Source organism: Mus caroli, unplaced genomic scaffold (genome assembly GCF_978045245.1).
Source record: "Mus caroli unplaced genomic scaffold, Mus_caroli_1 scaffold_18, whole genome shotgun sequence".
Lineage (NCBI taxonomy): Eukaryota > Metazoa > Chordata > Mammalia > Rodentia > Muridae > Mus > Mus caroli.
In genome coordinates this window covers 56,917,364-56,939,087 of record NW_028227273.1, presented here as the reverse complement: position 1 = coordinate 56,939,087, position 21,724 = coordinate 56,917,364, and the positions used below count along the sequence as shown (strand labels likewise).

The following is a 21,724-nucleotide window of genomic DNA, read 5'->3' as shown; positions in this document are numbered from 1 at the left end:
CCCCAAAATAACTCTCTTACTACCCTACCTCAAATCTCTCCTTTTCAATTTCATTTTCTTGGTCTCCAGACCTAGGGAGAAGACCAGCAGGTGAGCCGGTTCTTCTTGAATTATGCCAGTTATATGCACTCACATGCCTGTGAAACTAGGGAGAAGGTGAAGAGATTCTTCCTGCTTCAGCAGTGAATTATCAGGGAAATGAAAATACTCATGAGCTGCACTCACTGAACAGTGAGATAAACTTTGTGGCAGGGTGTGGCATATTTTCTTACGGGGAAGAGGAAAGTCTCAGGGCCTTTAATGCAAATCTCACAGAACTTGAATGCAAATATCACCAACTGAGAATGAGCCCCAAGAACTTCACACATGTGGAACCACAAATTCTAGATGTGTCACATGACTGTGACACCTGGGTGATGCGGAGGACGGTCCACATAATTGTCCTTAATAGTCCCAGCTTCAACAGTGGCAGTACCTGGAGGATACCACAAGGTATATGTTACTCTTTTGGTGGTTGTGACGAAATACCTGTCAAGAAGTAAACCAAGGGAGGAAGGGTTTATCTGGGCTTATGTTTGAGGCTACTGTTCATCATGGTAGAGAAAGTGTGGAGATAGGAGTGACTGAAAGACCATAAGGGTGGTTGTCCACATCTGAGTGGATCATGAATCTAAAAGAGATACCTGCTGGTGCTCAGCTGGCTTTCTCCCACTTCCCCCTTTAGATCCCAGCTCATGGAACAATACCACCCATTTGAAGGCAGGCCTTCCCTCCTCACTTAAGTCTGTCTGGAAATACCCTTATTGACATACCCAAAGGTGTTCTTCCCTGATGCCCTAGGTAGTTTTACTGCTCCTCTTATAAAGACTGCTGCCCATGCTGCATTGGGGGAGGCAGAGTTATATCTTCCCATCATTTTATGCCCTGTAAACTTAGTCTAGTTTGGGTACTTCAAGCCTTTCTTTCAGAATCTGCAGTCCTGTGTGAGAAATGTCTAAGTTGTCTGAATACATCTCGCGCGCTATTGTCTTGCCAGCAAGAACACACACGCAAACAACCGGATCCTTCAGCAGCAATTCTTTATTACGCTAGCTTCAGCATGAAGAGGAAGATACAGTTCTTGAGCCCCCAAAAGGCGCTGCTTATATACACCTCAGTGCAGCGTGTCCACACCTGATTGGCTGCTCTCTCAGCACACCCCGGGATGGGCAGTGACTTGGCGCGGAACACACTCTTGCACATGCGCACACTGCTTGTCTACCAATTAGGCCATGCAGGCACAGCGGAAACCGCTTCCCACAAATACAAACAAAATAGATCTATGTTAACCTAACTATGACTACAACAAGAAGCATTTCTTTCTCTTTTGGGGGGCGGGTATGGTATGTGGTCACAGTTGAGACAGGGTCTCATGTAGCCCAGGATAGCCTTGAGCTCTCTATGTAACTGAGGATGACTTTTGATTTCTGATCCTCCTGCCTCCGCCTCTCAAGTTTCGTAATTACAGGCGTGAGCCACTAGTGCTGGGGGTTGAACCCAGGGTTTCATGTATGCCAGACAAGTACCCCACTTCTGAGCAACATCCTCAGCCTTATCACTCAGATTTTTTTGAATTTGTATTGACAATTCTAAACTAATCCTCGTGATATTTTATCAGTTTTCATGTGCAGTGATGATTGACACTTGGGGTCATTACTGGCCCACCTTGGATTCTCTCTGATGGCTGTTGGTCCTTCCTCATCTCTGATTATGTTGGAATTTTCATTCTGGTGGGAGACCAGATGCTCTAAGGAGAGTCAGGGTATCCCTCCCTTTGGCTACCAGACTAACGGACACTGTACTGGCTGGTTTTGTGTGTCAACCTGACACAAACTGGAGTTATCACAGAGAAAGGAGCCTCCCTTGAGAAAATGCCTCCATGAGATCCAGCCGTAAGGCATTTTCTCAGTTTGTGTTCAAGGGTGGGAGGGCCCATTGTAGGTGGTGCCACCCCTAGGCTGATAGTCTTGGGATCTATAAGAAAGCAAGAAGGGGAAGCAAGCTAGTAAGTGACATCCCTCCATAGCCTCTGCATCAGTTCCTGCTTCCTGGCCTACTTGAGTTCCAGTCCTTTGGTGATGAACAGCAATGTGGAAATATAAACTGAATAAACCCTTTCCTCCCCAACTTGCTTCTTGGTCATGATGTTTTATGCAGGAATAGCAACCCTGACTGAGACAGTCCCTAAAGAATTTCTAGGAGCCTCCCATGGGAGGAGGGAAAGGAGAAACCTCGTGCCAGTCGGAAAAGGAGGTCCCCACAGCTAGACTCACTTCCTATTAAAGTAACATATGCGTATTCCCTGACCTTGCTTCTTTCAGCTATAGAATTATAAGAGTGCTCCAGAAGAGGAGGGAGTAAGAGTATTTCTTTCTCTTTTGGCCAAACTAAACAAAGCCACTCTTCTTTAAGAATTTTTGTTTCCTGGTTCCTTTTCTGATACAGGGAAACTATGTGGCTAGAGGATTTAATTAACCTCGGGACTTAATCACATTCTTTCCTCGTACAGTGAGGTGAACACAATAAAGCCAGGCTCAGAATTCACTCTCCTTCTTGTAGTTAACACCCATTAATTAACTACTAGTTAATGGAGCCTTGAATCCACCACCACCCCAGCCCTAGCCCCACTTGATTCCTGTTTTAATCTCCTTATCAACTTTTTATATGAGCGTCCTTATATGTCATCTCATGAGCTCAAGTTCAGTGTTCCTTCTAAATTGTTCTAGTCAGAATTACTCTAAACTGTGCCCAAAATAGAGCCATGGCTCCTTCAGTCAAATGTTTTAGCATTGTGTCTTCACAGACAGTAGGTGGTGCTGCCTCCCAAGTTAGGACTTGGTTTCAGAATCTCTCCTTTAAGGGAATGGAAGCTGGGGCCACTGCCCTGTTCTCTCTCTCTGTCTCTGTCTCTGTCTCTGTCTCTGTCTCTGTCTCTGTCTCTGTCTCTCTCTCTCTCTCTCTCCCTCTCTCTCTTTTTCTGTATATGTACTTTGTGCATAATGTCCATGGATATCAGAAAAGTCTCAGATCCTATGTAACTGGAGTTATAGGCAATTGTGAGTCATGTTGGTGCTGGGAACCAAACCTGATTCCTCTGCAAGAGCAACGAGTGCTTCTAGGTTGAGCTATTCACCAGGTTCCCAAGCTATTTCTTTTAGAAATTATGGCTGAGACTGGAGAGATGGCTCAATAAACAAAAATGCTTGTCACACAAGTTTGATGACCTAGATGGATATGTTTCCATCCCTAGAACACATTTAAAAAGCTGGTTGTGGTGGTGTGGTGCATACATGCAATTCCAGAACTCCCAAGGCAAGATGGGAGACAGAAACTTTCAGGAGCTAGCCTGGAGCACTCTGCACAGCAAAGAAAGACAAGACAGGCCCTGGCTCAACCAGATGGAAAGTGAAAACAGACTCTTGAAGTTTGTCCTCTGTTTTCTACATGTCCCTGTCCCATACAGGATATGACAAGGTCATTATACACACACACACACACACACATGCACACCCACATGCACGTACACACAGCAGAGCAGAACAAATCTGGCTGTGAGGTCTGTGCTGTATTCAGTTGGTAGAGTATCTGCCTGGAAGACATGAGGTTTGATCTCCAGCAGAACATAAAGCTGAGCATGATGGATGAATACTTTTAATCCCACCACTTAGGAGGTGGATGTCAGAGAATCAAAAGTTCAAGGTCATCCTCAACTATATATTGAGCTGGAGGCCAACCTGAGGCTGTACCAAAGAGGAGAGTGTATCTGTGAGAAAACCTATGTGCTCTGCAATTGTGTCCTTTGATAAGCCCCATCCTCTGTCCAAAATGTAAACACCAGCTCCAGGGGACTGCCAGCCACCATGTTGAATACAGAGCTACACAATCCAGAGAGCACTTAGGAAAACCACAGAAAGATATGAGGCTCTAAATTTGAGCATACAGATCTCCGAAAAAGGAGGTAGCTCTTGGGACTCAGGAGACATGGAGTGCTCTTGGCAGGAGCCCCTGAATTCTACCTGATGGTCTGGAGGGACAACTTCAAACATTCAATAGAGGTCTCAAGTAGGGCAAAGCATGAGAAACTGAACTCAGGCTGAGGTGGCTCGTGCCGGTGATCGGGGTTCAAGATCATTCTAAGTTGTACCGTGAGTTGGAAGCCAGCCAGCCTGAGCTACACAGGTTGATCTCCAAAACTACCAACAACAATAATATTAAACCCAAATGAATCAGTGGATAGTAGAACATGCCTGTGATCTCATCATCTGGGAGACAGTCAGGAAGCTGTGGTACAAAGCTGTGGTAGCCAGTCTTTTTAAAAGTGCATGAGAATAGATTATAAGTGTTATCACTATAACAAAAACAAACAAAAATCTAATTAGCCCAAAGTATATTGAGGTAATTAGTCATTCACTAGATAAATAATCCTTATTTACAGTCTTAGGAGACATCCAGAAAACACAGCAGATGGAGCAGTGTGGACATCTGGGCCTATAGCTGTAAAGAGGTATGTCGCCACCTCTTGAGTGGAATGGGTAGGATCATCTGACTTGTTAGACACACCTGTGTCAACAAAAGCATAAGGCTATGCTATTATACACTTCCTTGAAATAGAGCAATATATGAGCTTTCAAACTCACTGGGTCCAGAGAAGAAGTGAAAGGAGTTGGCAAGTGCAGAGAGTAAGTTAGGGGAGGAGTTAGAGAGAAGCAGGAGCTCGGCAAGAGCTGAGGTATGTCGTGGCTGTGTGTGGCATCCACAGCCAAGGTGCTCACTTTTGCACTGTGTTTTCCAAGGCCCTAGATGGGCCTTCACTGTGTGTTCACACAGTTATCTGATTTTTGTAAAATTTGTTATACACACACACACACACACACACGTATGTATGTGACATTTATTTTATGTATGTGAGTTCACTTCAGACACACCAGAAGACAGCCAGTGCTCTTTTTGTTTGTTTGTTTTCGAGACAAGGTTTCTCTGTGTAGCCCTGGCTGTCCTGGAACTCACTTTGTAGACCAGGAGGGCCTTGAACTCAGAAATCTGCCTGCCTCTGCCTCCCAAGTGCTGGGATTAAAGGCGTGTGCCAGCACTGCCCAGCTCAGCTAGTGCTCTTGATCGTTAAACCATCTCCAGTCCTGTGAAATGTATTCATAGTTACCTTTGCTGGTTCATTCCAACGCTTTTCCTTGTAATGATTGGCGTCTGGGGTTCCGAGTACGAACGATTAAAGAGGGCCTGTGTGGTTTGCATTTACTGAGGTATCTGGTGAGTGTGTATTGAGTTAGTGCCAACTGTGGCTCCATGGAGAAATGGCTTTTCCAGAATGTCTGCTGAAAACTCACCTGACACCAGTGACTACAGGGTAAAGTCAGAAGACCTGTGATATGAAACACCATAAATCTGTGGATAAACCAGTCTCATCTGTGTCTAGTCAAAAAGGTTCTTTCTCAGGAGTGCAATGTATAAATCATGAGATACAACTACTTCTTACATTCCTCAATAAATTCAGTGGAGATTGTTATGACATCAAACATTATAAGGAAATTGATAGATTATTATATTATAACAAAATGTCTTGAACTGGAGACATGGCTCACCAGTTCAGAACACTTGCTGGTCTTCCAGAGAACTAAAGTTCAGTTCCCAGTACCCTTACCAGCTGGCTCACAACCGCAGATTAGGCCAGTTGAAGGCATCAGACTCATCTTTCTGAGCTCCACAGGCACTAACACATGTGACATACATACACAGACGCACACACATATGCACTCATTCACATACATGCACAGACACAAGACACACACACAAATAAACGTGTTTTTTTTTTAAAGAAAATAAAGTTTTTCAGTTCCTAACAAAATAGTAACCTATTGAACTAAAGCAGTGGTTCTCAACTTTCCTATACAGTTCTTCATACAGTTTACTTTAATACAGTTCTTCATAGTATGGTGACCCTCCAGCCACAAAATTATTTTGTTGCGATAATTGTAATTTTATGGAGGAGCAGTGTCTCACTTCCCAAGGCCATCGGGAATGTGTGTTTTCTGATGGGCAAGACCCACAGGTTGAGAAACACTGAATTAAAGTTTGAATTCAAATGAAAAAAAAACACATTCTAGATTTTTTAAAAATGTATGACTGAGTTGCTGTCTTCAGACACACCAAAACAGGGCATTAGACCCTTGAGGAACCAGGTTATAATCCCAGTAACCAAGGGGCAGCTCACAACCCTCTGTAACTCCAACTCCAGGAGATCCAGATGCCCTCTTCTGGCTTCCATGAGTATTGCATGTGGTTCACAGACAACATCCAGGCAAAATACCTATACACATAAAAAAATTACTAATAGCAATACTAAAGATAATTTTTTTAAATCAAAGAAATGATTTAATTTAAAATAAATTAAATTTTACCTCTAGATCTGACAGCTGAGTATGAATGCAAGTTATAAAACCTTACAAAAAATATTTGCTTTAATTCAACCTTAAAGCAAATGAAATAGACAGGCCTGAGGTCTGGTATTTCTACACTTGATCTTAGCCAAAAGGTTGAGAAGCATAGGTGTGGTATTTCTGAAAGTGTTCAGCTTTCAGTAGTGGCTGTAATCAAAGTGACCTCTATAATATGAGTGGATACTTTTGAGAATGAAAGGAAGGGCTGTTGACATTTATGAGGGGACAAAGGTAAAGCCAAGACTGTCCCTGGCAAATGACAAGGAACTATTGTTGGGGCTATAGCCATAAAATCCTCCACACCCTGTGTGACCTGCCAATGGCCTTGCCCTATGAACACATTGGTTGCCTGTACAAGACCAGGCCAGTCAACTTTCTAACCTAAATAGGAAAGGGTTCATATGACCTCACCTCACACTGAGGAGCTATTGGCAATTGATAGTTTCTGGGGTTGTGGCACTGTAGTGGCCTATGCTCCAGTGGGTAGTCCCATACCATTTGCATACAATTAATACTAACTCTGTGTGTGTGTGTGTGTTTATGCAGGCAAAACTTTCATGTGAGTAAAATTAAAATACATAAATCTAAAACATTTTTATTTTAAAATTAACAGTTTGGGTTTTAATGACAGAACAGAAGAGAGGAGAGGTTAGTGGGGATGGAGAGGGAGGGAGGGAGGAGGGAGCACCGTCTTCCTGGGCACAAAAGAGCAAGAGGAAGGGCTTAGAAGTGTTGAGCTACTAATGGGAATGTGGGCGACCCTGGCTGATACTTTCCTTGTCAAGCTAAAGTCCACAGGTCAGGCAAGCTGATGTGTGTGGGGGGGGGGGAGGGGGAATCTGAGAAGTACAGAGACAGAGGAAGTAACAGACAGGCCAAACAGAACAAAGGATGGCTCAAAGATGCTGGGGTACCAGAGACCGGAAGGAATACCCAACAGAAGGCAGGGTCGGGGAGTGAGAGATCTGCTGGGGTGGTAACAAGCCTTCCTGGGGCTGCCAGCGATCAGTTCCACTCCCCAATTGCGCCTGAGTGGACTTTGTCACTTCGTCTTTCTGTTCTCTGAATCTGCTTCAGAAAGATATGTTTAATTAGTTCAAGGTCCAGGAAGTCTTGCTCTACTTTATAGGCAGCAGGCACTCTCAGTATCTGTTCTTGAGAGACAGGGAGAGAGGACTGACCATCTGTTTTCTTCTCTTTAGAATATTCCCCATTTATGGCTGACTCTTTTCTATCATTATTTATTTAACCCCCTCTTCCCTCATCCTCCTCTAATCCTCTCCCTGAGATACTCTTCAACCTCTGCCTCCTGCATCCTTCTCCCTTACAAGCACCAGGCCTTGGATTTCTGTACTTTCACATCTCAGATTAGCCCTGCTGTTCCATCATGGCAGGCCAGCGGCTGGCCTGCCAACTGCAGGAGGAGGTGACCTGCCCCATCTGCATGGAAATTCTACAAGATCCTGTCACCATTGACTGTGGGCACAACTTCTGCCTGCAGTGTATCAGTCAGGTTGGAAAAACGTCAGAAAAGATCCAATGTCCTCTCTGCAAACTCTCTGTGAATAAGAATACGTTCAGGCCCAATAAGCTGCTGGCTAGTCTCGCAGAGAAGATCCAGAGTATGGATCCTGCTGACATCCAAGCAGAACAGGAAGACTCAAGATGTCAGAGGCACAAGGAAAAGCTACATTACTTCTGCGAGCAGGATGGGGCGTTCCTCTGTGTGGTGTGTCGTGACTCCAAGGACCACAAGTCACACAATGTCACCTTGATAGATGAGGCTGCCCAGAACTACAAGGTAGGCACCTGGGCCCTTCTCTGTCCCCAGCCCAGCAGAGTAGAGTTCACTGGGGAGGCCCCAGTTGATTGACACCCATTGCTGTACTCTTTGTACTTGAGTTGGCCATTTATAGCCAGGTCCAGTGGGCTCAAAGAATTGAGCTCTAGAAAATGCCAGTCTGTAACCAAAGCAAGATGAAGAATCAGAATAGTATTCTAGGGGCAGGCGAAATGACCCAGAGGGTAAAGGTGCCTGTCTTGACCATTAGGACCCACATAGTAGAAAGAGAAAATTGGTTTGATCCCTGGGACATGCAAAATAAAAGGAGAGAACTCGCCCGTGAAAGTTGTCTTCACACACACACAAATACACACACACACATACACACATACACACACACACACATACACACACACACACCATGGCACTCTGCTGAACTTGCACACACAATTACTAATGTACTAATTTTTAAACATAATTTTCTTATTAATTATTTTATTTACTTACATTTCAAACATTACCCTTTCTGGTCCCCCTCCATGATCTTTCCACCCTATTCCCCCTTTCGTTTTGCCTTTAAGAGGGTAATCCCCTCTACCCATTCCCACCTCACCCCTCTAGCATCCCCTATCTCTGGGGCCTCAAGCCTCCACAGGACCAAACGCATCCCCTTCCACTGAGGCCAGACAAGGCGGTTCTTTGATACATATGTAGTGGGGACTATGGGCCAGCCCATGTGTGCTCTTTGTTAAGTGCAAATTTTAACTCAGAAGGTCTCATTCAAGTCCAGACTCCTCAGGCTATTTATAACCTTCAAGGAATCATTTTTTTCTCTCCCAACCAGTCACTACTAACTTACAAAGCAGAGCCTGAGACATCCAGATAAGCCAGTGCTCTTCTACCACAGAGCTCCATCCCCTGGTTGGTCCTGGCCTTGCCTCTCTGTGAGGCAGATGAAACCGATCTCTTAAAGAATGTGCTAGGACAGATGAGGAGAAGTCTTCCCCTGACAATACCAAAGCGCCATCCAAATGATCATTAGTAGTATTTTCTCAAGTCACTAAAGTTCCATTTCTTTCCATCACCTCCTTGTTCCTATCGAGAGATAGGGGCCAGGGAGGACTGCTAATAATGACATCGGTACCCTGGGACATGTTCCCTGTCTCTCAAGAGTCAGAGCCTGGCTGAAGCACCCTCTCCTTACAGGTGCAGATTGAGTCACAGGCCCAAGATTTGGGGCAAAAGGACAAGAAGATAATTGAAGAGAAAAAACAAGGTGAAGGGGCAATCTGGGCGTTCAGGGTAAGAAATGCTCATTCCAAACACTTCTGGGGAAACTGAGGCATTGCTGATGAAGCTCCTAGCCTTCCTTTATACAGCAAGCAGGAATAAAATCCTGCTGACGTGGTGGTGAGGGGCAGGGCAGAGGGTGCATTTTGCCTGAGCCGTGTTCCCGAGCCAAGCTCCCTAGCTGTGCTAACTATTGCCTGAATGCTGTGCCAGTTCTTCTGCTCCTCCACCCACAGCAGGCTGTGTAAAGAACGCCCACACACTCGCTCACCCAAGCCCTTTCTAACTAGAGACTCACACAGTAAGAAATGACAGAGACTATGACGCCATTGAACATCTCCACCTCATTTTGTTTGCATGTTTTTAAAAAGTTTTATTTTTATTATTTTTATATGTGTGTATATGTATGTGTCTGCATATGAGTAAAAGCCATTCGTGTGAATACTGGAAAAGACTAGAAGAACTGGAATTACAGGCATTTGTGAGCTGCCCTACGGAGGTGCTAGGAACGGAATTCTGGAAGAGTTGAAAGCATTGTTTTATTCGTTTGTTGGTTGGTTTACATCCCAAATGCTGACCCTGCCCCCTGATAATGCCATCACCATCTCCCCAGATGTTGTTGACTTGGCTGGCTGGTTTTTGGTACATCCACGGAAAATTCAGTTATGAAGGCAGTTAAGCTGAAAAGCCTGCCTTCTTTCTTTCTTTCTTTCTTTCTTTCTTTCTTTCTTTCTTTCTTTCTTTCTTTCATTCATTTGTTTGTGGTTTTTTCCCATTGACATTTAAGACAATCTTTTATTTATTTATTTATTTATTTATTTATTTATTTATAGATCTATTGTTTATGAATGAATGCTTTGCTAACATATAATATGTATACCAGATAAATGCCTGGTACCTACCGGTAGAGATCAGAAGAGGGCATAAGATAACCTGGAATAGGAGTTAAGATGGCAGTGAGTTAGTTACCTTGTGGGTTATGGGAATTGAATCTGAGTCTTTTGCAAGAGCAGCAAGTGGTCTAAACAATGCAGACTCTCCAGCTCCTAGACAGAATCTGATCTAGCCCAAGCTAGAAATTGTTATGTAGAGAAAAATAGCCTTGAATTTCCAAGCCTCTGTCTTTCTCCCAGTGCTGGATTACAGGGCTATAATAGCATGCCCAGTTTATACAGTGCTGAGGATTGAACCCAGGGCTTCACCCATGCCAAGCAACCACTCCATCAACTGAACTCCACCCTTACCCTGGATTTTCAATGGTCATATTGTCTGTCTTTTGTGGAGATGGTGGCTCAAGTAGTTGAGCCTGGTCTTGACCTCCTGAAGTGCTGAGATTGCATAGTTGTGCACCAGCACATCTGGCTGGTGGCCTTAAGGCAAATGAAAGCATGCCATCTGGCCTAAATCTGTAAATACTTTGCCTCCCCTTTCCAACAGGTATGCCCAGAAGCTCTTTTGAATTGATCTCAGTGTAATCTTTAAATACTCTTAAAGCATGAGTGGTGCCAGGTGGTGGTGCACGCCCTTAATTCCAGCACTTAGGAGGCAAAGGCAGGTGGAAATCAGGGCTATCCTGTTGTACTTAGTGAGTTCTGGGCTATCTAAGGCTTTATAGTGAGACTCTGCCTAGAAAGAAAAAGAAGGATGGGAATTATGAATTTAAAGGAGGCTTGGAGGACCCTTCTCATGGTCATCTCATATCTGCATCCTCTCCTTCGTCCCCAGGCCCAGGTGGATCTAGAGAAACTAAAGATCCATGAGGAATTCAAGCTTCTGCGCCAGAGACTAGATGAGGAAGAGAGTTTCCTCCTGTCCAGGCTGGACTGGCTGGAGCAGCAGGGAGCCAAGCAGTTGAGACAATATGTCACTGTGACAGAGAAGCAGCTGAGCTCACTAAGGAAGCTCACTAAATCCTTGAAAATAAGGCTGCAATCATCATCCATGGAGCTACTAAAGGTGAGGCCTATGTGAATAAATAGATTCTCTCCTCTCTTTCTCTCTATCTCTATTTCTCTCTCCCTCTCTCTCTCTCTCTCTCTCTCTCTCTCTCTCTCTCTCTCACACACACACACACACACACACACACACACACACACACACACACACACCAGTTTTCTAAAAGACAGTTAAGAATCTGAGTTACATTATGGTCTAACAGCTCCAAATACCTGGCTCCTCCATGCCTTTTGTTACATAAATCTAAATTTTGAAAAAGCCTATGGGGCTTCCTGAAATGATATAATAGTCAGATACTTTCCTTTGTTTAGAGAAATTTCCCTGACACTCCCTTCAGCGACATCATCCCAACCATGACCCTTATCTTTCTTACTTTAAGGTATCACATTTGATAAAGCTTCTCACCAGGTTTCAGAGAGTAGCCTCTCCTTCCCCATAAGGCTCCATTCTGTCGTCTCCGACATATTGCAGTATTTCTTTCTATAGCTCTTCCACCCAAGGCCCTTTCTCCTAATAAGCCTCATTAAAAAAAAAAAAAAAAACTTTATTTATTTATTTATTTTATGTATACGAGTACACTGTAGCTGTCTTCAGACACACCAGAAAAGGGCATCAGATCCCATTACAGATGGTTGTGAGCCATGATGTGGTTGCTGGGAATTGAACTCAGGACCTCTGCAAGAGCAGTCAGTGCTCTTAACCTCTGAGCCATCTTTCCAGCCCCTTAAGCCTCATTTTTAAAGCATGTTTGGTTTTTTTTTTTTTTAATCACATACTTTCCTGAAATAATCCACCAACTGCTGTTCTTCTTCACCTAACCCAGAGGTCCTCAACCTGTGGGTCATGACCCCTTTTGGGGGTTGAACAACCCTTTAACAGGAGTCACAAAAGACCATCAGAAATATCAAATATTTATTTTACAATTCATAACAGTAGCAAATCTACAGTTATGAACTAGCAATGAAAATAATTTATGATATGGGGGGTCACAATAACATGAGAACTGTATTAAAGGGTTACAGCATTAGGAAGGTTGAGAACCAAAGCCCCTCCTATAACTCAGGTTGCTGAGGTAAGAAGATTGTTGCTAGTCCAAAGCTAGCATGAGCAAAGATCTAGACTGTCTCAAAGAGCTGGGCATGTTATCTGTGGAGGTTTGAATATGTTTGGATCAGGGAGTGGTGCTACTAGGAGGTGTGGCTTTGTTGGAGTAGGTGTGGCCTTGTTGGAGTAGGTGTGTCACTGTAGGTATGTTCTTAGAGACCATCCTCCTAGCTGCCTTAGTCAGTCTTCTCCTAGTAGCCTTCAGATCAAGATGTAGAACTCTCAACTCCTCCCTTGCCAGGCTTGCCTGGATACTGCCATACCCCTGCCTTGATGATAATGGATGGAACCCCTGAACCTGCAAGTCAGCCCCAATTAAATGTTGTTCTTTATAAAAGTTGTCGTGGTTATGGTGTCTCTTTACAACAATGGAAACCCTAACTAAGATAATATCTCACACCTGTAATTCTAGCACATCAGAGTTGGGAGGACTTCCCAGATCACTAGAGTTTAAGGCTAGCCTGGACACACACACACCACCACCACCCCTACCACCACCACCCCACACACACACATGAAAGAAAGAAGAAAAAGAAAGAGAGTCACCAGGTAGTGGTGGCGCATGTCTTTAATCCTAGCACTTGGGAGGCAGAGGCAGGTGGATTTCTGAGTTCCAGGCCAGTTCCAGGATAGAAGACTCGATGCCCCGATGTAGGGGAATGTCAGGACAGGGAAGCAGGAGTGGGTGGGTTGGTTAACAGGGGAGATGGGGAGGGGGAACCAGGGAATTCAGGTTACATTTGAAATGTAAATAAATGTAAATAAATAATGTAAATAAATAAAATATCTAATAAAAATGAAAAAAACTTAAAAAAAAAAGAAGAAAGAGAGTCACACAAAATTTAGAACTTTTTCTTGTTTTTGAGACAGGATCCCCTGCAGCCCATGTGGCCTGGAATGGGTTATTGTTATGTAATCAAGGATAACATCATCGAATCTTCCTGCTCCCTGTTCATGGGCTAGATTTCAACATGTGCCATTACACCCAGCTCACAGTGTAGAACTATAACCTAGGACACATTTGTTACTTAGAAGTATACCTCAAGGCCAGAGAAATGTCTCATTGTGCAAAGGGACAAACCATCAAATCTGAGGACCCAAGTTCCATGCCCAAGATCCACATGGTGGAGGAACAGGGCCAAATCTCCCAAGGTTTCCTCTGACCTCTACCTGTAACTCCAGCTCCAGCAGGTCCAGATATCTCTGGCCTGGTAGGGTACCTGCACTCACACACACAAACCCACACATAGACACACATATAAACACAACTTAAAAATAAAAAAAATAAAATATTTTAAAATAATTATTCTTAAAAAATAATAAATCTTAAAATATAAAATACAATAAAAATATATTTCCATCTGTATTTCTAGTAGTTACATTAAAAGGGAAGGGAAAAGACTCATGCATAGTGGCACATCTTTAATGCCAGAACTTGGGAGCCAGAGATAGGCAGTTCTCTGTGAGTTCAAAGTCAGCCTGGTCTACATGTGGAATTCCAGGCCAAGTAGAGCTACTCTGTTTCAAAAGAAAAATCAGATAAAAGTACATGTAATAAAAACATTTTAAACATTTTATTTAACCAAGTATTTCAAATATAATCATTTCAGCCTGCTTAAACATATTAATGAGCTATTTCATATCCTTGAGTGTTTTTTTGGTTCTAAGTCTTTGAACACTAGTTTGTCTTTTGTACATTTCAATTTAGATGCCAAAGCACGAATTGTGAAGGTAAAATGTAATTAGTTCTACTAAACCAGTAAAGTGGCATTTAACTGAAAGTGTATTTGCAATGCTTTGGTTTTTAAATTTAGGTTTAAAATAGTAAAAATTAATTTTGGGGAGTGATCTGATACACTCTTGTCCTCTCAACACTTAGGAATCAGACACAGAGGGATCATTAGTTCAAGACTATCATCCAGGGCTGGTGAGATGGCTCAGCGGTTAAGAGCGCTGACTGCTCTTCCAGAGGTCATCAGTTCAAATCCCAGCAACCACATAAACAAATAAAAAAACCTATGGGCTGGAGCAGGGGCCAGAGTGAACAGGGCCAGAGCTAGAGGGAAAAGAGAAGGGGGGAAGCCATGGAGAGCCACTCCATCTTTTATTCTGACACTGCCAAGCTGAGCTCCCTGTTTCTGTACCAGAGGCAAAAAAAAAAAAAAAAAAAAAAAAAAAAAATCTGTGTCTGTTGATGCTGTTGATGTTTAAACACTGTCCTGTCTATATCAGGAGTTTGGGGCGGGGGGGGGGGGGGCGTTCAGAATGGGATGGAGGAAGAGGAGGAGGAGGAGGAGGAGGAGGAGAGAAAGAGAGACAGAGGTCCAGAATAGAGTGAAGGAGAAGGGGGAGGAGGGGAAGGAGAGAGAGGAGAAGGAGGAAAAGGAGGAGTAGAAGAAGGAGGAGGAGAAAGGAAGGAGGGAAGGAGGGAGGAAGAGAGAGAGAGACAGACAGAGAGAGATGGAGACAGGCAGTAACAAAGAGAGACACACAGAGAGATAAAGACAGATGAGTGGGAACCTCCTCTTGCTTCCTGTGACTCAGGTGAGCTCTGATGTGGTTCTTTCTTTCTTTCTCTTCCAGGACATTAAAGACGCCTTGAGCAGGTATGATGGGCATCCCCAGTGCACTGTGGTTTCTGCTTCACTCACACATACAACACTCAACATAGATCCAAGTGTGTTCACATTCCCCAATAACTTGGCTATAAACTATGAAGGCTGAGATGGGGAAGACCAAGCTATCCACAGTAGCATGTGATCTCTTGGGTAAAGGCACAGGTTTTTCCACCCAGCTTTACAGAAGTCTCCTTCCCAGTTCCTTCTTCATATCAAACCTGTGAGTCCTGGGTTTCCTACTCTACCTCCCTCCCCTTTGCCTTCTCTCTTCTCTGCATCCATCTCCCATCTTCATTTCCATATCTCCTCAAGTCTGATCTCACTCAGTCCCATATTCTAAAAGCTCATTGACTCTATAGTTTTCACTCTGCCTCCACTTCAGGAACCCATCTCCGGCCCTTCCTGCCCACCTTCTACCCCCTGAACATAACACTCAGATAAACTTATCTTCACAGGGGTAAGGAGTTTCAGTTTCTCAACCCAAACCCAATTCCTGAGGACCTGGAGAAAAAACACAGTGAAGCAAAAGCAAGGCATGAGTCCATCATAAAAGCCCTGACAGAACTCAAAGGTGAGGGATCGCTGTCAGCCCCTATGCTCACTGGCCTCGGGATTCTCTCCATCATCACAGACACTGCCTGGGCCTCCCAGAAGCCAAGCTGAATGCTGGGTATCAAAAGCATCAATATCCAGAAATCTCTCGTGCTGCATTGTAACAAGGAATCTCTCAGGTTTAATGCTGTCTGAGGGTGGAGCCCAGGACAAGAACTCTGAGCTATATCCCCAGAGCCAAAGTACCCATAATTTTGGAATTTTTGTTTTATCAGGTGGTGAACATGGAGCTAGATGAATGTTCCCAATTTGGTTCCTGCTAACCACATGTACCCCTGGGCACCAGAATATAGCATTCTCATGTAATGTAGATAAAGAATACACACCGACTCTGAAAGACAATATTAAAATAGAACATCAAATACAGCAACATAAACAAAAGCAAACAGAAATACAGCAATACAAAGTTCTGAGACAGGATCTCATCATGTCGACCAGGGTAGTCTCTTACTAAAGAATTCTCCCTCAGAGGCCCTTGGTCCTGTGAAGGCTTAATGCCCTACCATAGGGAAATGTAGAGAGGTGGGAGTGGGAACACCCTCATAGATGCAGGGGGAGGAGGTGGGATTGGGAGTTTGCCAGAGGGGCAACCAGGAAGGGGGATAAATTTGAAATGTAAATAAATAAAATAACCAATCAAAAATTAAAAAAAAAAAAAAAGAATTCTCCCTCAGCCTTCTGAGTAGTAGGGACTCTAGCACCCAGCACTGTACCCAGGCAGCATGCGCCTTTTATTCTACATGCTGAAATGATATTTTTTAAAATTCTGAACTAAAGAAAGTATATTATTTAAATCCATTGTATTTATTTCTTTTTTAAAAAAATATTTAGTTTATCTGAATGGCTGTTTTGTGTGCATGTATCATATGCATTCCTGGTGCCCTCAGAGGTCAGAAGGAGTGGGAGTGTCAGATCCCCTGGGACTGGAGTTTCAGTGGGTGCTGAGAATTTACTCTGGGTCCACTGATGAAAAGCACTAACTTTTCACCTCCGAGTCATCTCTGCAGCCCCCTTTTTAGTCTCTTTTGAGACACTGTCTGAATAGCCCAGACTCTGGAACTCACTATGTACTGTGGACTGGCCTAAAAGTTGTCATTTTCCTGTCTCAGCTTCCTAAATATCAGCGTGCTCTAGTCTTTTACGTTTTCAAAAATGGCCTTTAGAAAATTCGAAACTCAGTGGTTGATGTTCGTGACTCCTAACGTGTCTGTTCTGCACAGAGCTGTGCTGGAGAGCCACTGTGGGGAGGCCCTAGGGCAGCTATTCCTCTTTGGTGCCTTCTTGGTCCACTGAGACAATGTGAGGAATCCCAGACCCACCTCTCCCAGAAATCAGTGCCTCGAGCTGTGTGGTTCTAGTTCCCTGGTTAACCTCTGTGGACTCTGCATTTCCTTTACTCTCTCCTCACAGACGATATGAATGCCGAAGGGAAGAGAGATAAAAGCGCATTCATGAACAGCCTGAATAAAGAGGAAAAGGAGAGCTGTAAGTCTGGGCTGGTTCTGCTGTTTGGGTAAAATGAGAAATACAAAAGGGGAGATTATCTCCTTATTGGTAGGTTGAGGAAGGTCTAGTGTGTGTGAACACCAATGAAGAACAAGTTTATAGAACAGTTTTATCCTTTTAAATCTAGAGATAATCATAAGATAGTGACACCTTTTCACTAATTAAAAAATATTCAAGAGGAATGGAAATGTATACATTCATTTTTCAGTTCCATAAAGCTTAGCTGGAGGCAGCTCAATCTGTAGTTGGAACTGACCTATGGTCCTGGCTGAGGAGCTGTGACCACGATGAAGTCATCTGAGGTGATTCAGTTATGAGGGTCGCTAGGGTAAAAGCCAGGTTCAGCGGTCAATCCTCCATATGGCTTTTAATTTGTACCTTCTTGTTATCAACCTAAAATTTTCTTTCTATCTTCAATTTCTAGGGAGCCTGTTACAGAAGAATAAGTCAGTGTTGCCCACCCCAGGTAGGATTCCTTCCTAGCACATTGGTCTTCCTGAGGGGGAAGCAAGGGACCTCCAGGTCTGCAAGTCAAAATGTTCTGTCCATTACACAGCTCTGATAGAGCAGGGGAAAGGTAGAGACCAGACCCCAAGAAGAGGTACTTAACATACAGAACACCCTGCATGAATGACTGCTCTCAGCTCCCCTGAGAGATGCAGGGATAAGAAGAGAACAGAGAGAAGAATAAAGGGCTCACCACAGGAGAGAAGGGGTGGGGGGAGAGGACTGTGTAACCGTGAAGACTTCAGGTCCTAGAAATAGATAAACATAGAGTGAGGGGGCAAGCTTCTCACCCACCTCTTCTGCTTCCTAAACTCCACCTTCCCTGGGGAAGTCCTAGCCTCCAGCAGGGGGCCCCTAATGTGGTCCCCCTACTTGGTCCATGTCCCTCCCCCTGTCTCAGGGGCTCAGCAGTGCCTATTGTCCTACTGACCTCTCTTTTCTCCTTTCCTGTCCCCCAAATGTCAGTGAATCAATAAAACTGAGCCCATCTAATGCCCCATTCCATCCTCTTTCGCATTGAGACATCCTTTGTAAGGCAACAGCTCCTTCAACATAACTCTGGAACAAGCCAGAGCCCCTCATGCTAGGTTCCTGGAGGAGGAGCTGGCTGTGAGCCTGAGCTCTGGCCAGCCTCTAGATGCCCCTGAGTCAGCAGATTCCTTACAGAGGAGAGCTGGGGAGAGGTGTAGGCTGCTCTCCTCTGGATGCTGCCCATTTTATTTTCTTGGTTATTTGTGTGTGTGTGTATTTGCACACAAAGAAGGTAAGAGCCACAGAGTGGAGATCAGAAGTCTCTCAATGTGTGTATACATTTATTTCAGTGTGTATGTGTGTGTGTGTGTGCATTTCCCTCAATGCGTGTGTTTGTGTGTATATATATATATATATACACACACATATATATTGCATATATATAATGCATATATATATAGTGTGTGTGTATGTGTTTCTCTTAGTGTGTGTGTATAGTGTGTGTACACTTCTCTCAGTGTGTGTAGTGTGTGTGTGTAGACTCCTCTCAGTGTGGTGTGTGTATGTGTCTGTGTATGCATTTCTCTTGATGCGTGTATATGTGTAGTGTGTGTGTGTATGCACTTCTGTGTGTGTGTGTGTGTGTGTAGTCCTGGAGACTAAATTTGGGATTTGAAAGGGAAATTTTTCCTTCCAGCTATATACCATGAGAAGCTCAAAAGCAGGGGACTGGACAACTTGACTTGAGGCTATACCTCTTTCCTCTTCTTTATCTTCCCACAGTCCCTGTGACCCTGGACAAGTCCTCAGCTGACCCAGACCTCACCTTTTCTCAGGATCTAAAGAAAGTGACCTTGTATATTGTAGCTGGAAAAGCTTCCAATCGGCAGGCAAAACCTCGACCATTCTACCCTTTCCACTGTGTGAGGGGTTCCCCAGGCCTCTCCTCAGGCCGCCAGGTGTGGGAGGCAGAAATCCGGGGGCCCTCAGGTGGGGCATGCATTGTGGGCGTGGCTACAGAGTTGGCGCGAGGGTCCCAGAGTCAAAACGTGAGCACGCAGAGCTACATATGGGCACTGAGGATCTCGCCCTCTGGATGCCAGCCATTCACCAATTGTAAAGCCCAGGAGTACCTCCAGGTCTGTCTTAAGAAAGTGGGTGTCTATGTGAATCATGACTGTGGAGAGGTCGTCTTCTATGATGCCATCACTAGCAAACACATCTATACTTTCCAAACTTCCTTTGACGGGAAGGTCTTCCCCCTTTTCGGGCTCCAAGTTGCCTGCAGCCATATCACCCTGAGCCCTTAGGGCTGCTCGCTTGTGTGTTCCTCAGTCGCTTCCCACCTATCACTCAGGACGGGATGAGACAAAGTGGTAGAAGTGAAGTGTGGCCCTACTCTGACACGCTACACGCCACACAATCACCTGATGTTTCCTCTCCCTGTCTCCCCCAAGTAGAGGAGACAGTGGAATACCCACAAAGACTATACACAAGGTTTTTCAGTGCTGCACTTGGTAGCAGGACCTCAGAAAAGCTTCTGGCTGCACCCTGCTGACACAGGGGTGCAAGGCGCTGTCCAACACACTGGCTGCTGCTTTCTCTACTGTACTACCTGAAACTCTTGTGACTCATCCTTTCCTGAGATCTGAGAACCAGAGGTTGTGCAGAGTCAGCCAGTTCTGTGCCAATGCCCCATTTGTAGATTTGGACAATCTACAATCAAGGATGAAACCTTTTGACATTTCAAAGCAACTTTGTCATCCTGTCTTCTAATTAAAAGCAAAATTGTAAACCACCCTCCATGTTGATTTAAATTTCTAATTTTGTGTTAGGTATATCTATATTCTTAGCCTCATCTGTCCCTCTAGCCTAAGGCTGGTTACCACTGGAATAGGTTAAATGATTGTCAAGGGAACCACACATATAGCATACTACATTTTACAATTAAAATTTTTAATGTACTTTACATTTCTGTAGTGGGGGAGTGTTGCAGGATTTTCCCTGTCCAATTACATTAGTGCAGGCGAGGCATGTGATTGGACAGGGAAAAGGGAGGCAGAGCGAGGAGTTGCAGAGACAGAGAGGTCTCAGGAGGACGGAGAAGGAGAATGGAAGCTGATGTGGTGTTATCAAAAGGTCAGAATTTTTAGGTTAAAGCTTTATTATTATCAATTGGCTCTGAAATTATTTATTGGCATTTTATAAGTTGTGATTTTATTCATACATAAATCTAATTGGTTAACTATAAAAAATGGTTAATTAAGCTTTAAAAGTCTGATTTTACTGGGTTACTGAGTATTGTATTATCAAACCTAGAGGATGGTGGATCTATTTGGTTACTGCCAGTTACAGAGAATTATAGTGGAGAGGGAACTAGAGGCTCACTGGACAAGCAAGCCAGATGCTTCAGGGGCTAGCTCCAGGGAGTTGGCAGTGGCGGCGGCAGGAGCATGGGAGCATGGTCCAACCCCTTGGAGAGTTGGCAGGTTCCATTTTTAATATTTCCAGCAACATTATCATTTATACGAGTTGACTTGGTCATGATGTCTGTTCATAGCAATGAAATCCTAGCTAATACACAGAGCTACACAGAGAGACTCTGACTCAAAATGGGGAGGCAGGTGTACACTCTGTAAATTTCTCATTGGCAGGTATGTTATCATTATATCCTTTGTGTTATGTACAAACCAAATGCTCCTCTACAACCATAACCTACACTGTATACATTGCATTTTCTGCTCTGGCTGCATTTTCTGATTTGTTTAAATACAACAACCTAAGAATGTTTTCTTTCTTACAGTGTTGTAGGCTCCAAGTTGAGAGTAACTGTTCAGGTGTCAGACTGGGTCAAAATAGTTACTTTCAGCTACTTGGAAGCTGCCTGCCAGTTTTCCAGAAAATTGTCTCTTTTGACTGCTGTACTTTAAATATCTTAAAGACATTTTCTTGGGATCATAAACAGTCATCCTGGAACTCACTCTGTCAATAAGGCTGGCCTTGAATCAAGAGATCTACCTGCCTCTGCCTCCCAAGTGCTGGGATTAAAGGCGTGCGCCACCACTGCCTGGCTGATTCTGACTATTCTTTATTATTTTTATTGAAAATTGTTTTTAATCACTGTGAGTCTTCTTACCCACTTTGAAGCCAACTGAAATGAAAGCTGTATTTTTTTTCTATAACTACATGCTATAAATATATGTGTAGAAATGATCTGCCATATAGGATACTGTTTTTCTCTAAGATACTATTTATTTAATATGTTGAATATGTGTTATTTCCAGAGTAGACAGAGTTATGTAGTCATTATTTCTAACGTAAGAAAAGCACAAAGTGAATATATGATATCTCTATTTCTTAATTAGATCTCTTAAGTAGAGTTAGCT

General features: G+C 43.8%; 1 protein-coding gene across 1 annotated transcript; it reads left to right on the top strand.

The window, feature by feature from the left end:
* Positions 1-7,878: 7,878 nt before the first annotated feature.
* Trim31 (tripartite motif containing 31) lies at positions 7,879-19,648 on the top strand. The gene is made up of 8 exons (XM_021149168.2): positions 7,879-8,292; positions 9,481-9,576; positions 11,290-11,520; positions 15,208-15,230; positions 15,698-15,813; positions 17,265-17,339; positions 17,785-17,826; positions 19,122-19,648. The coding sequence occupies exons 1-8, from the start codon at positions 7,879-7,881 to the stop codon at positions 19,646-19,648; spliced, it is 1,524 nt and encodes a 507-aa protein (XP_021004827.1).
* Positions 19,649-21,724: the final 2,076 nt, after the last annotated feature.

What these genes read in the sequence shown, in the direction of transcription:
- Trim31 (XM_021149168.2), top strand. Translation starts at nt 7,879, where the DNA reads ATGGCAGGCCAGCGGCTGGCCTGCCAACTGCAGGAGGAGGTGACCTGC. An exon ending in AGCCCTGACAGAACTCAAAG is followed by an intron (nt 15,814 to 17,264) that starts GTGAGGGATCGC and finishes CTCTCCTCACAG; the next exon opens with ACGATATGAATGCCGAAGGG. An exon ending in TAAAGAGGAAAAGGAGAGCT is followed by an intron (nt 17,340 to 17,784) that starts GTAAGTCTGGGC and finishes TTCAATTTCTAG; the next exon opens with GGAGCCTGTTACAGAAGAAT.